Consider the following 12,687-nt stretch of genomic DNA (forward strand, 5'->3'; position numbering starts at 1 on the left):
CGGTAGGCACTATATGCTCCAAGTAGGCTACTGTAAAAATTTCACATCATTTGAACAAGTATAACATCCTACACAAAAATAACAAGGCATAAAATAACATAAATAGGAAACCCTAATCAAAAGGGTCAAGAAATAGATTTATATTTTTCTTAGCATCCCTAAGGTACTAGGACAACTTCCAATAAATTTCATCAGCATTGGATTCATATATAATTTATAAAAATTCACACAAGGATCACCTAATTATAAAAGGAAAATCTATAACTCAAAAACTATTCATGCACCGACTCTCAAATTTTTACCAGAGCTTATACTCATCAATAAAAGCTCACCATATAAATTTCATAATTTTTGGAGTACAAGAACTCTAGATATAATTTAAATAAGTTTGCATCCATTTAAAAACACATTTCAAGTTTCAATTTAATTCTTCCAGAAACTCTACTACAAGTGCTCATATTATATTTTTCCTAAATACTACACTTCATCAAGATCCTAACAAAATTATAACCACCCAATTTGGATCTACCAAACTCTAGATATGGATTTTACAAAATAGCATCAAAACTGGAAATAAATGAACTAGCTTTCAAATCAGTGTCGCTGACAGCTGGGACCCATAGGTTAGCTAGGCCCGCGTGTCAGCGAAAGAAAAACAGAGGAGGCGGCTCGGGACGGCGCGGAACCGGCGGAGCTCACCGACGGCGGCGTCTCCGGCGACAGCACCGGTACCACCGTGTTCCCCAAGGTCTCCCGCATCGATTGACCCCCTAAACCTAGATGCTACCGGCCTCAAGGTGCGTCGGCCATGGTGCACGGTGGCTCGGCCATGGTGGCCATGGCGCGGCGGTGCGCGGAGTCGGCAATGCCGCTCACCTAGGGCTCGGATGGCTCAGCGAGTACGTCGACGAGGTCCGTGAGGTGCTAGCGGAGCTATGTGAGGGCTAGCGCCGGCTGTGGTGCAGCGGCGAGCTCGTGCGAGCTCGGCGGAGCAATGGCAACGGCGGTGGTCCGCTGGGGCTACGACTGCTGTTGCGTGAGGAGCGGAGGAGGCGAAGGAGAAGCAGGAATGGAAATGTGGCACTAGGAGGCTCACGGGCACGCACTGGGGCTTGATGTGTCGCGCGGCAGCCCGTCGTGGCCTGGCTGGTCAGGCCGGCGGTGACGCGCGGCGCACACACGGCCTTCAAACTCTGAACATGTCGGACTACTGTAGCTTTGATTCAGTGAAGCCAACCGAGCCTGACAGCGTACTTTCATCGCGTTGAAACTACTAAACCGCTGATCATTAGCGAAAACAATGTAAATGAAAGTTGTAGCCCTTTATACCATCTTCAACTTCTATTAAAAGACCAAGACCTAATTCTCCAAGAATCATGAGTAAAATCATCACCAAGTCGAGTCAATGAAACTGAAATTTGGTTTTTGACTTAGAATTTTTCTGAGGTTCCAAATAGACCTCAAAACTGACTTGTGGGCCCTTTTTGAGCATGTTCTGCATATTTTCATGAGATGGTCATAAAATAACTTTTGTTCCTTATAAAATTTTCTACAACTTTGCTTTAGGTTTCTCAGACATGCAAATACTCTAAGCTGCACTTTTTAAATAGTCAAACAAGAGAGCTCTAGGGGTCAACACTAGTCAAACTTATTCCTTGGAAACATAATTAGGCAATATGGTTAACATGAACATTGTTCCTAATGACCTTCTAAGTGTAGCTAAGTTGTTTAAGAGGATAATTAGCCACACCACACATTGGTCACACCAAAATCAAGCATCACATGTATTGAAACAAGGAAGAACAAGTGAAATGTTACTTTTATTTCAAAGCCATGTTTCATGAGTTTATTGCATAGTACTAACTAACCATGTTACTAAAGTATGTGACATGTTTCAAGAGTGAGTTGCACATGTTGTACTTGAGTGTTGTACACTATTCATTTCATAAAACAAACACACATGGAATATAAACATATGTTGTAATGTTTCAAAAGCATGTTCCAAACAATCAAAGCTCGTGCATGGATGAATGATGCTCATGTTTATGAAATGCAAGTGCAAATGTAGAAGCCAAACACCTGGGGTATTACAGTCCTCCCCCCTTATAAAAATCTTGTCCCGAGATTTGATAAGCGTACCATTGTTGATAGAATTCCTTATAACCTTCCCTCAAATAATCTTCTCTTTCCCAAGTTGCATCACGTTCACTACCCTAATTACTCCACATGACCTTGTAAAACTTGACCACCCGACTCCGAGTCACTCACTCTCGAGTGTCAATTCCTCGAACCGGCTTTTCTTCAAAAGTTAAATCAGATTCTAACTCGATATCCCCCAGTGGAACTCTCTCTTCAGGGACGTGAAGACATTTCTTCAACTGAGATATGTGAAAGACATTGAAGATAGCTCTCATATCAGGAGGTAATTGTATCTTGTATGCTACCTTACCACTCTGTCCTATAATTTGAAACGGACCGACATATCTCGGTGCAAGCTTTCGCTTCACACCAAAGCGTTGGACACTCTTCATGGGTAAGACTTTCAGATAAACGAAGTCTCCAACTTTGAACTCGATAGGTTTTCTACGACGATCAGCATAACTTTTCTGCCTAGCTTGAGCTGTGGCCATATGGGTTTGGATAGTACGGACTTGTTCTTTGGCTTCTTGAACAAAATCAATTCCATAATATCTCCTTTCACCGGCTTCAACCCAATTAAACGAGGTTCTACACTTCCGGCCGTATAAAGCTTCAAATGGTGCCATCTTGATACTCTCTTGATAACTATTATTATAAGAGAATTTAGCTAGGGGCAACCACTTTTCCTATGAACCCTTAGACGAGATGACACACGCTCTCAACATATCTTCTAAGATTTGATTTACTCGCTCAGTTTGCCCATTGGTTTGCGGATGATAGGCAGAGCTTCTTACTAACTTAGTTCTCAATAATCCGTGTAAATGCTCCCAAAAGTGAGTAGTGAACTATGGTCCTCTATCAGAGATAATAGTGCGAGGTATCCCATGAAGTTGGACTATCTGATTGAAGTACAACTCAGCATAGTCAGTTGGACGGAAATCTACGTGAACAGGAATAGAGTGTGCAGACTTGGTTAGACGGTCTACAATCACCCAAATAGAGTTAAAATTCCTCTAGGTAGTAGGGAGTCCAATAATAAAATCAATACTTATCTCCTCCCACTTCCAACCTAGAATAGAGAGTGGCTGAAGCAATCTAGCTTTTATGTGTACAGCTTTGACTCGACAGCAAGTGTCACACCTAGCCACATAAGCAGCTATCTCTATCTTCATCTTGATCCACCAAAAACGAGGCTTCAAATCATGGTATATTTTACTACTACCAGGATGAATAGATAATTTCGAGAAATGTGCTTCGAATATGATTTGATTTCTAAGATCTCTATCCATTGGGACCACTAACCTGTCCTTGAACCATAACACGTCATTCTCAACTACCCGAAAATATTTGGTTTCTTGCTCGTTCATCTTGCGCTTCATGTGGAACACACTTGGATCTATCTTCTATAGCTCAATAATTCGACTCTGTAGAGTACAACTAACAGTGATGTTGTGAAGGACTGCAGGATGTAAGAGCTGTGACAAATGGAGGTCACTTTCGACCAAAGAGTGGCAATGAGATTTCTTGCTTAAGGCATCCGCAACGACGTTTGCCTTGCCAGGGTGATAGTGCACTTGGAGGTTATAATCCTTGATCAACTTGAGCCATCTTCTCTAACACATATTCAACTCAGGTTGAGTGAAGATGTACTTAAGACTTTTATGATCAGTGTAGATGTGGCATACATTGCCAATCAAATAATGTCTCTAGGCCTTCAAAGCATGAACTACTACAGCGAGTTCTAAGTCATGCGTAGGATAGTTCACCTCATGCTTCCAAAGTTGGCGAGAGGTATAAGCAATGACTCTACCTTCCTGCATAAGAACACCTCCTAAACTTGTGCCTAATGCATCACAAAACACATCAAAAGGTTTCTCGATATCCGGTTGCACCAAAACTGGAGCCGAAGTTAGAAGGGTTCATAGGGTGTGAAAAGCCGCATCACACTCGGAAGTCCAAACAAACCTCATGTCTTTTTACAGCAACTGAGTCATAGGCTTGGCTATTTTAGAGAAATCTGGGATGAGGCGACGATAATAGCCAGTCAATCCTAGAAAACTCCGAACCTCATGCACCGAGATTGGAGCCTTGCAGTCCAACACTTTTTGCACCTTGGTGGAATCCACTATAATTCCACCATCATACAACACATGCTCGAGAAAAGGTACCTCATGAAGCCAGAAATCACACTTGCTGAACTTTGCATACAGCTTGTGTTCACGTAGTCTAGTGAGAACCACTCGTAAATGTTCAATGTGATCTTCTTCATTCTCAGATGGAGAAATTTGTGGTGGTATTTATAGATGATATCTTGGTCTATTCTGAGTGAGCCCAAGGGCAGGTGCGTCCTGATTCTTGGCAGTCAGGCGGTCCCTGGGTATTACGGTCCCTGTTTGTCCCATGACTTTACCAGAATAGTGCCATTTGTGATCTAAGCGACCCTGACGAGGGAAGCGTGGTTTGTGTGTGGAATAAATCACCAGCTGGTTAGGAATCGATTCGAATCGCCATTGCTCCTGGACAGTGAGCACTTGACTCGAGCTAGGGCATCGTAGTAATGATGATGGAACATGGATGGTTACGTGGATTAAGTTGGACATGCTAAATCTGAGATGGTAACTTGGATGTTAATGGTTAATCAAGTGATTGCTTTAGCATAGGTGCTTACCTAGACTAATAGGTTATAATAAAGATGCTACAAAAGTACTTAAAATGGTTTATTCATGATAACTTATGCTTTCCGCAAATGAGTCAAGCTAGCCCACCAAAAGAAAGCCTTGCATACTCCTTGATGTCGCTTTTATTTCTGTTTAAGTCGGGTAAGTCCAGCTGAGTACATTCTCGTACTCAGGGCTTTGTTTCCATTATTGTTGCAGATGGTCAGATATACTATGGTTATTGCATCCACTGTCTCTACCCAGCTATGGACGACAACTAGGACCAAGGGCATGCTCATTCCTTACGTCTTATCTACTGCTTTTGTGGGACTTGATCACTATATGACACTGTATCTGAACTAAGTGTGATTGTGTGGTTCGAAAACTAATTGCTTCCGCTACTTATGATGAACTTGGTTTGTAATAACTTTATGTTCTAAACTCCGATATATTCGAATGAAGTTGCGAACTTTATGTAACATATGAATAGTGGCTGCTAAACTTGTACGATCTTGGCTTGTATGTTGGATGGTTTGAAATCCTTCGTGATTTCACGGACTACCGGGTTCATATGGACTTAAGTATGTTAATTTATCTGCGTCGGCAGGTGATTTTCTTACTTAAGCCTGTATGAATTGGTCGGTTCTGCCATAGAAACTGGCCCTAAACCTTGGGTGATTTGATGGATCATAGGCTATTAATGCCTTTAGTTGGGTATGGCTACTATCGGTACTCGACAATAATCTTGTGTGTGGCAATGTTGGTTCACAGTTCAATTTGAGCCCCTTCGATGTCTTTCTTAACTGGTTTGCTTTAGTAGGGCAATGCGATTTCTCGTTAGTGTAAGTTAAAGTTGTCAACCACAAGGCCACAACACACTGACTTGAATGGTTTCAGCTCCTTACATAGTTCATACGTTGCGCTATGATAATCCTTTGCATTGGGCGCACCGACTAGCATTTTTCTCGAGAGAGCGGAGTGCTCTCTGCGCCGGCCCCTCCCCATCTAGAGTTCTAGAGGCTAGACCAACTTTTCCTCCTCTCTCGCCAACCTCATCATCTAAAACCATGGTTGCCCTTTCCTTCCATGTGGGAAGCTTGGCGCCCTGCTTTGCTTTTGCCTTTCCCTTCCTTTTCCACTCCTAGCTTACCACCGCCTTTCCCCTACCATTTCCACTCCTACCTTACACCAAGTGTAGGTGGCCGCTGGTGAACACAACGCCGAAAGCCATGGAGAGCAAGCGAAAGGTGAAGAGCGGGTCGTACTCTAGCGAGATGCGGTGAAGCACTAGTATGATGTTCAAGTCATGGGCTAGGAAGAGATGTGGGAGCATGGAGGGCGTCTACAACGACGAGCTTGATGGCGGGACCACCGACATCAAGCTTAATGGCGAGGGGAGAGGCAAAGGGGCGTCGACGATGATGGGAGCGTGAAGGGTGTCCTTAGTGGCAGAGGTGTGTATGGCGTGGCATCGGCAAGGGGGGTCCATCGTGCAGGAGAGAGATTTCTTCCCGAGCCAATTGGATGATGACAAGTGGAACATCTACAGAAATAAACGGTGGGTTAACCTAGACCGTAAAATGTAGATCATACGGTGCATATTAATTTTGCATGGGGAGATATTTCTTTTTTTTTATTGAGGGACGTGGGGAGATATTTCTTTCCAAGCCAATTGAACGATGACACGCAGGTTTGTTAAGAAAAAAAATAAGAAACAACAAGAGATGGGCCAACAAAATAGAAAAGAAGAGCGGCCCACGATCCCAGCCAGTTGAGAGGAACGCGGGCTATGTGAGTGGCCCGTTGGGTGAGCGCACCGCCTCATCACCACCACCGCCTCATCAGTCCATACATATAAGGGGGAAGTCGGAGTTTGCGAGTCACATTGCGGCGGCGGCGGCGGCGGCCTCTTTTGTTTTCTCATCCTGCCCGGCGGATCCCCAAAATCAATCCCGACATCCTCGCCGGCCAAACCAGATGCCGCCTCCCGGCCCGCTGACTCTCCCCACGCTCTCCTCCAAGCCAATCCCTTACCCGTCCACGCTTTTACTCGAATCGCGGAGAAGTCCCGAGGTTAGTGTTTCCTGATTCTACTTGGATTAGGATCTGATGTCGGCACGGGGTCCTGCGCGCTGAGCTAGCGGCTTGCGTGAATCCGGATCCGGAGCTGCTGGTGGTAAGAACGAGTTGCTAGATAGAGTAGCTATTACCTTTGCCTTATCGTATATAGCATAAATTAGCATTAGAAGTAAGAATAGCTGTAGTTGCTATGACAATAATGATACTTCAAAATGGTTATCGGTAACAATAGGTAGCCTGGTACCATGGTCGATAGCCATAGCTTAGTAGCTAAATCAATGTACTTTTATTTTAAGAGCTGCTGTTGTTATATTCCTAAGCATTGCATCATCATTTCATGCATGTAGATCACGAGCTGGTAGACTTCGTGCCTGTCGGCGAGTCGGAGTACGACGTGGTGATCGAGGAGTACGAGGAGGAGATCTTCGTACAGGAGGAAGCCCAGGAGCCTGTTGGTGCTGACCCTGCTGACCCCCGCGCCTGCCCAAGGTAAGCCTCGGTGCATAACCACTATTTTAAATGATCACTGAATATATATCTATAATGTGCATTTATGTTACAGGCATTTTATAGATACTACATGCATAAATATATCTACCTATGAGTCCAACTAGTACAGGCCGAGTAGCTGCTATGCTCAGGATATCGGTAGCGTGAGTAACCTGCCGTTACTCGTAAATAGGTGATAAAATGATCACTCATGGCAAAATGGTGGAAAGAAAAATAGTGACCGGGCAGGGATATGATTTGGGTATTGGTGGGTGTATGGGGTTGTGTTCTGCGGCCAACAGGGCATAGCTCGGTTACACTTCTTCCCTGTCTGTGTCGATTAAGGACCGATCGTTGCATATGGCTCTAGGCAAGTCACATATTATTGTTTCGAGCGCATACTTGGGTATGGGCGCAGGGAAGGCTTATTGCTCTCTTGTCGCGGATCCGGCTCTTTCCAGACCAACTGATGGGAGGCGGGGTGGTGGAGGTCCTTACACCGCACTGAGTCCGGGACTCAGGAGTGGGGGCTTGGAGTCTAAATTTGGACGGGAACCTGGACACCCGGGATAGGAGAGTGGTGGGTTAGTCCTGCTTGTGTCTGGGGTACAAGCGGGACGTGTGTTTTTGGGGCACCCAGCTGGGCACATTGATTCGTGAATTACCGTGAAATCCGGTTCGGCTTGTGTGCGGTTTAGCACCGTAGTAAGAACTGAAAGTGGAAAGAAGAAGAATGGAACTGATTGCTCAACTCTTGCTTGAAAGTAGAACAGGTGCTTATATAGACTGGGTAGATGATAACTTAAGACGACTTATAATAAGATATGAATAAGGACTCACTGTTAGTGCTATTTTGCAAAAAAAAAACCAACAAACCATAAAGCTTATCATATTCCTTGGAGTCGAGAAATTATTCTCACTAGTCGGATAAGTCTTGCGAGTACATTGTGTACTCAGGGTTTATTTACCCCTGTTGCAGGTGATGCATGAGAAGTACCTTGTTTGGAGGATTCTTCTGGTGGGCTCAGATGGAATCCTCGCTCCTATCGCTAGATGTTTATTTAAATTCCGCTGTTTATTATTCCGCACTCTGGTATTTGGTATTGTAATAATGTACTTTTTAAGAAACTCTGATGTATGAAATGGACAAGTATTGTAATTCGTTTTCATTATTGGATCCTTGGGAAAAATGTGGATCTTTCGGGTTCTCCCTTGGAGTGTGCCCGACGGACACCGCTCGCTGTAGCTCGCTTTCGGGGTGCTTAGTGTCTGGTGGAAGACGAGCGCCTCTGTAAGTACGCTATTTCGGGCGGTTCTGCTACAGTTAACCCGGACCGTGAAATGTGGATCCGACGGTGCATATTAATTTTGCGTGGGGAGATATTTCTTTTTTTTATTGAGGGACGTGGGGAGATATTTCTTTCCAAGCCAATTGAACGATGACACGCAGCTTTGTTAAGAAAAAAAAAAGAAACAACAAGAGATGGGCCAACAAAATAGAAAAGAAGAGCGGCCCACGATCCCAGCCAGTTGAGAGGAACGCGGGCTATGTGAGTGGCCCGTTGGGTGAGCGCACCGCCTCATCACCACCACCGCCTCATCAGTCCATACATATAAGGGGGAAGTCGGAGTTTGCGAGTCACATTGCGGCGGCGGCGGCCTCTTTTGTTTTCTCATCCTGCCCGGCGGATCCCCAAAATCAATCCCGACATCCTTGCCGGCCAAACCAGACGCCGCCTCCCGGCCCGCTGACTCTCCCCACGCTCTCCTCCAAGCCAATCCCTTACCCGTCCACGCTTTTACTCGAATCGCGGAGAAGTCCCGAGGTTAGGGTTTCCTGATTCTACTTGGATTAGGATCTGATGTCGGCACGGGGTCCTGCGCGCTGAGCTAGCGGCTTGCGTGAATCCGGATCCGGAGCTGCTGGTGGGGAGGCTGATGGAGAGAGGCGACAGAGCGTTCGACTCCGCGTTCGTCCTCTGACCATCGGGGGAGATGCCATGGTGGGGGAGAAAACAGGAGATGCCATGGTGGGTGAGAAAACAAGCGCATGGACGGGTAAGAAGAAGGCAAAGGTCCAAAGCGCACCTACTTCTGAGGGTGTCGACATGACTGCTCCTATGATCAGCACTGAACCCGGACCAGAACAAGGAGCGGGGCGAGTTGAAGGCTTTGATTGGAAGCAGGTCGAAGGCTATGATTGGACCGATGCTGATGTCAATGTGGAAGTCGATTCCTTTTTTAATTACTTCGGCCTTCCTGACTTAGATGATGACTTTTGGGTTTTAAACGATGACCAACAGACTGAACAAGTCCAAAAACGCCTCGCCATAGCTCACATCAGAGCTCACAAGGTAACCATATAGTACATCGGATGTGTACAATTCTGCTTTCCGCACTTGCATCTGTTTAATATACCCCTTATGCCTTGCCTTGCTTTTGCTTTTGCCGATATATCAAAGGGTGCTGGGCTGAACGATGCACAGTTGTTGTCCATACTCGAACAAGATGGGCCTTTCCGACCTTACGAGCGTGATCCCAAGTGGACCTTCGACGTCGAACGCTCCAAGATTGCTGGATTCCAGGACTACCAGCGTCTCATTCTCCTTAATGATCATGTATGTAACACTTAGGCACTACTATTTCTCAGATCCATTCTTGCTGCTAAGCCCACGTCATCGCATTTTTAGTCCGAGATGCATTCTGTTTTGAGCCACATTAAACAGTCTGTGTTGCTCTGGATCATCTATATTCGCTCAAGGCTTTGAAATGGAGTGGTGCCTTGTCTATGTGGCTCTTTGCAAGGGCTGTTGTCGTAAGTTGTCTCCCTGTCAATGCAGAATTGACAGAGCTAATGCAGTGGGAGTGGGACATCCATAAATAAATTACACCCAGCAGTTATAAGTTGGCACCGGATTTACTTCTTTTCCCCATGTCTTTGGTGCCCACCACCTGTGCTATCAGTAGTGACGAAACAAAATGTGTAATTGTTATTTTTTTTTCTTCGTGCAGGGTTACCAAGACTGGTCTTATTATTACAATGCCTTTAGTACACTTGAGAGTGATCAACAATTTGTCCGCTTGTGGGAAAAGCTATTAGATAAAACCAAGGTATAAGCGATGTTATTGATTATGCACTTCTGGTCATATGTCAATTTTGTTTTGATAACCTTTTTGTCACATGCAGTGGCTTCAACATTACCACAAACTCACACCGCAAGAGGTACACAGCCCCTAAAATTCTCTTGTGGTTAATAGGCTTGTTGAATGTGTTCGATGCTATCTCAGTCTTCACACCCTAAAGTGGTTTCATTTATTTTTTGTTTAGCGGAGGAAAATGGACTGTGTGACCTACTATCACGCAGCGAAGATTAAAGCAGATTACCCCCAAATTTATTCGAGGTTACTTGGTCCTTTCTTATTGGTAACGATCCTAGCTCCTCAACATATTAATGTGTTGGATATTGCAAGTGATAGTATTCGACAATTACATATCGCTTTTCTTTTCAGGAATTTTTGGATAGTGTTAGGAGTGATCATTTTTATGCTCGTCTCTATTTTGAGATCTGGAAACGGGTTGCTAAGCAGAAGGTTTGGATTTTTGTCTGAATATGCAGAACTAAGAAATTTACAGTGCTTTTTTTTTTCAATTTGTTCTGGCTTTATATGTTTATTAATCACAGGGTCATTTTTTCCCCTTGAACATTGTTTAGATGAATTTCAAAGATGCTTTGGATGAAGTGAACGACAAAGCCATGTGGCCCTTCCAGTGGCCTGAAGTGAATGCTGAGCTAGAAAGTGATAATGTAAGTCTAAGTCGCCCTTGTTCACAGGCGTCATTCGCTTATATATTGAAATTTATTCTCTGTCCTATCCCCAGTGCCTAATTCTTTCATATTTTTCTCTCCAGTATAAAACATGTGTGGATGGCATAGATAAAAATGTAAGCTATTTTTTTCTTGGAGATCAGTGTCCAACTGGAATTTTTCTTTGCACTAAAGCAATTCTTGTCTGTATGTAGCTTGAAGAAGGTGAAGCTTATTGGTTGATCTTCGAGGCTGTCAGAAAACTTGTTAGTTGATTCTTTTTTTCTTTTGAGATTTTAGATGTACCTTTATTCTGGTTTTTAATGTGTTCCAAATATTTGCTTGACTTCGCTTATCTGGAAGCTAAATTCATTTGCAGGTTCTAAGGCTCAAGACCTATTATGAATATGCCAAAAACAAGTTGGATATTGCAGACAAAATGGGTTTGATACGCTCCAGCCCCCACACAAGTATGTAAATTTTGTTAAGAATCATGTCAGATTACATGCTTATTATTCAACAAGACCAGACTACCCGGGGGATTCTAACATAGCCTGTATAACTCTACTTTTAGGCTCTACCTGACGGAACAGTATGGAGGCCGCCACTGCAAAAATCAGGGAGGTCAGGAGATGATAGCAAAGGAAGGGTGGGCCTTTGATGTTGATCTGTGCTAAACCCTAAAAGGGATCCAGTGTTTATTTGATGGTTTAAGTTGAGTAGCTTCCTTGGATATACTGGAAATGCATGTTCCAAGTGTTTGTGTTAATCTTCATCCGTTGTGCGACTGCTATTTTTATGTTAATCTGTTTTTTTCTGTGCTATCACCCGTTGTGCGACTACTACTTTTTAAAATTTAGTTTGCTTTTCTGAATTTTAGCCCCTTGCGTGTTATTGCGTCTCTAGTTTAGACCTTATCCTCGGTTCCTAGTATTTTTTTCTTTTGACGGGCTTCCTCGCTCACTTTGCTACAAATAAAAAAGAAAAAAAAGAGCTGGAGTACGCAATATTGGCCGATTTCACATGCCGTAGTGCTGTTGCATTTGTCCATAGGTCGTGCAGATTAGGTGAACTATTCGTGGAGCTCACTGTACTTTTTATTCCGCGTTGGAAGAAATCATGGCGGGTAGCTAGCTGTACGTACTTGTGGCCTGAAGATGCAGAAAAAGAAATAGAATCGATCATGATGCTGTTTCCTTCAGTAAAATCGGCATTGCTGCAGGGAACAACGCAACAGAGCAGCGAGCTGCTGATGGACAAGAACGTTCGTCTCGCAATTTACATCTAAACTGTGTAATTAGTTTTTTATTTCGTTTATATTTAATACTCTATGCATATACCGCAAGATTTGTTACCGTAGTTTTTCGTGAATTTTTTTTGAAACTGAATAGGGCCTAAATGATGACACACGGGCCATGTACGGTGACAAAAAGTGGGGTTAACTCAGACCATAGAAAGAAGATCTGACGGAGTAAATTAATTTTACTGTCGTGGATGGGCTGAGCGGCTGCCGACCC

General features: G+C 44.0%; 1 protein-coding gene across 1 annotated transcript; it reads left to right on the forward strand.

The window, feature by feature from the left end:
* Window positions 1-9,021: 9,021 nt before the first annotated feature.
* Window positions 9,022-11,994, forward strand: LOC136479334 (uncharacterized). Its single transcript, XM_066477231.1, has 11 exons — window positions 9,022-9,718; window positions 9,827-9,982; window positions 10,377-10,475; window positions 10,552-10,587; window positions 10,693-10,788; window positions 10,875-10,955; window positions 11,078-11,170; window positions 11,275-11,307; window positions 11,386-11,436; window positions 11,550-11,640; window positions 11,745-11,994. The coding sequence occupies exons 1-11, from the start codon at window positions 9,365-9,367 to the stop codon at window positions 11,753-11,755; spliced, it is 1,101 nt and encodes a 366-aa protein (XP_066333328.1). The 5' UTR covers window positions 9,022-9,364; the 3' UTR covers window positions 11,756-11,994.
* Window positions 11,995-12,687: the final 693 nt, after the last annotated feature.

Source organism: Miscanthus floridulus, chromosome 1, assembly GCF_019320115.1.
Source record: "Miscanthus floridulus cultivar M001 chromosome 1, ASM1932011v1, whole genome shotgun sequence".
Taxonomy (NCBI): Eukaryota; Viridiplantae; Streptophyta; class Magnoliopsida; order Poales; family Poaceae; genus Miscanthus; species Miscanthus floridulus.

What these genes read in the sequence shown, in the direction of transcription:
- LOC136479334 (XM_066477231.1), top strand. Translation starts at nt 9,365, where the DNA reads ATGGTGGGGGAGAAAACAGGAGATGCCATGGTGGGTGAGAAAACAAGC. An exon ending in TGGATGGCATAGATAAAAAT is followed by an intron (nt 11,308 to 11,385) that starts GTAAGCTATTTT and finishes GTCTGTATGTAG; the next exon opens with CTTGAAGAAGGTGAAGCTTA. An exon ending in TCGAGGCTGTCAGAAAACTT is followed by an intron (nt 11,437 to 11,549) that starts GTTAGTTGATTC and finishes ATTCATTTGCAG; the next exon opens with GTTCTAAGGCTCAAGACCTA.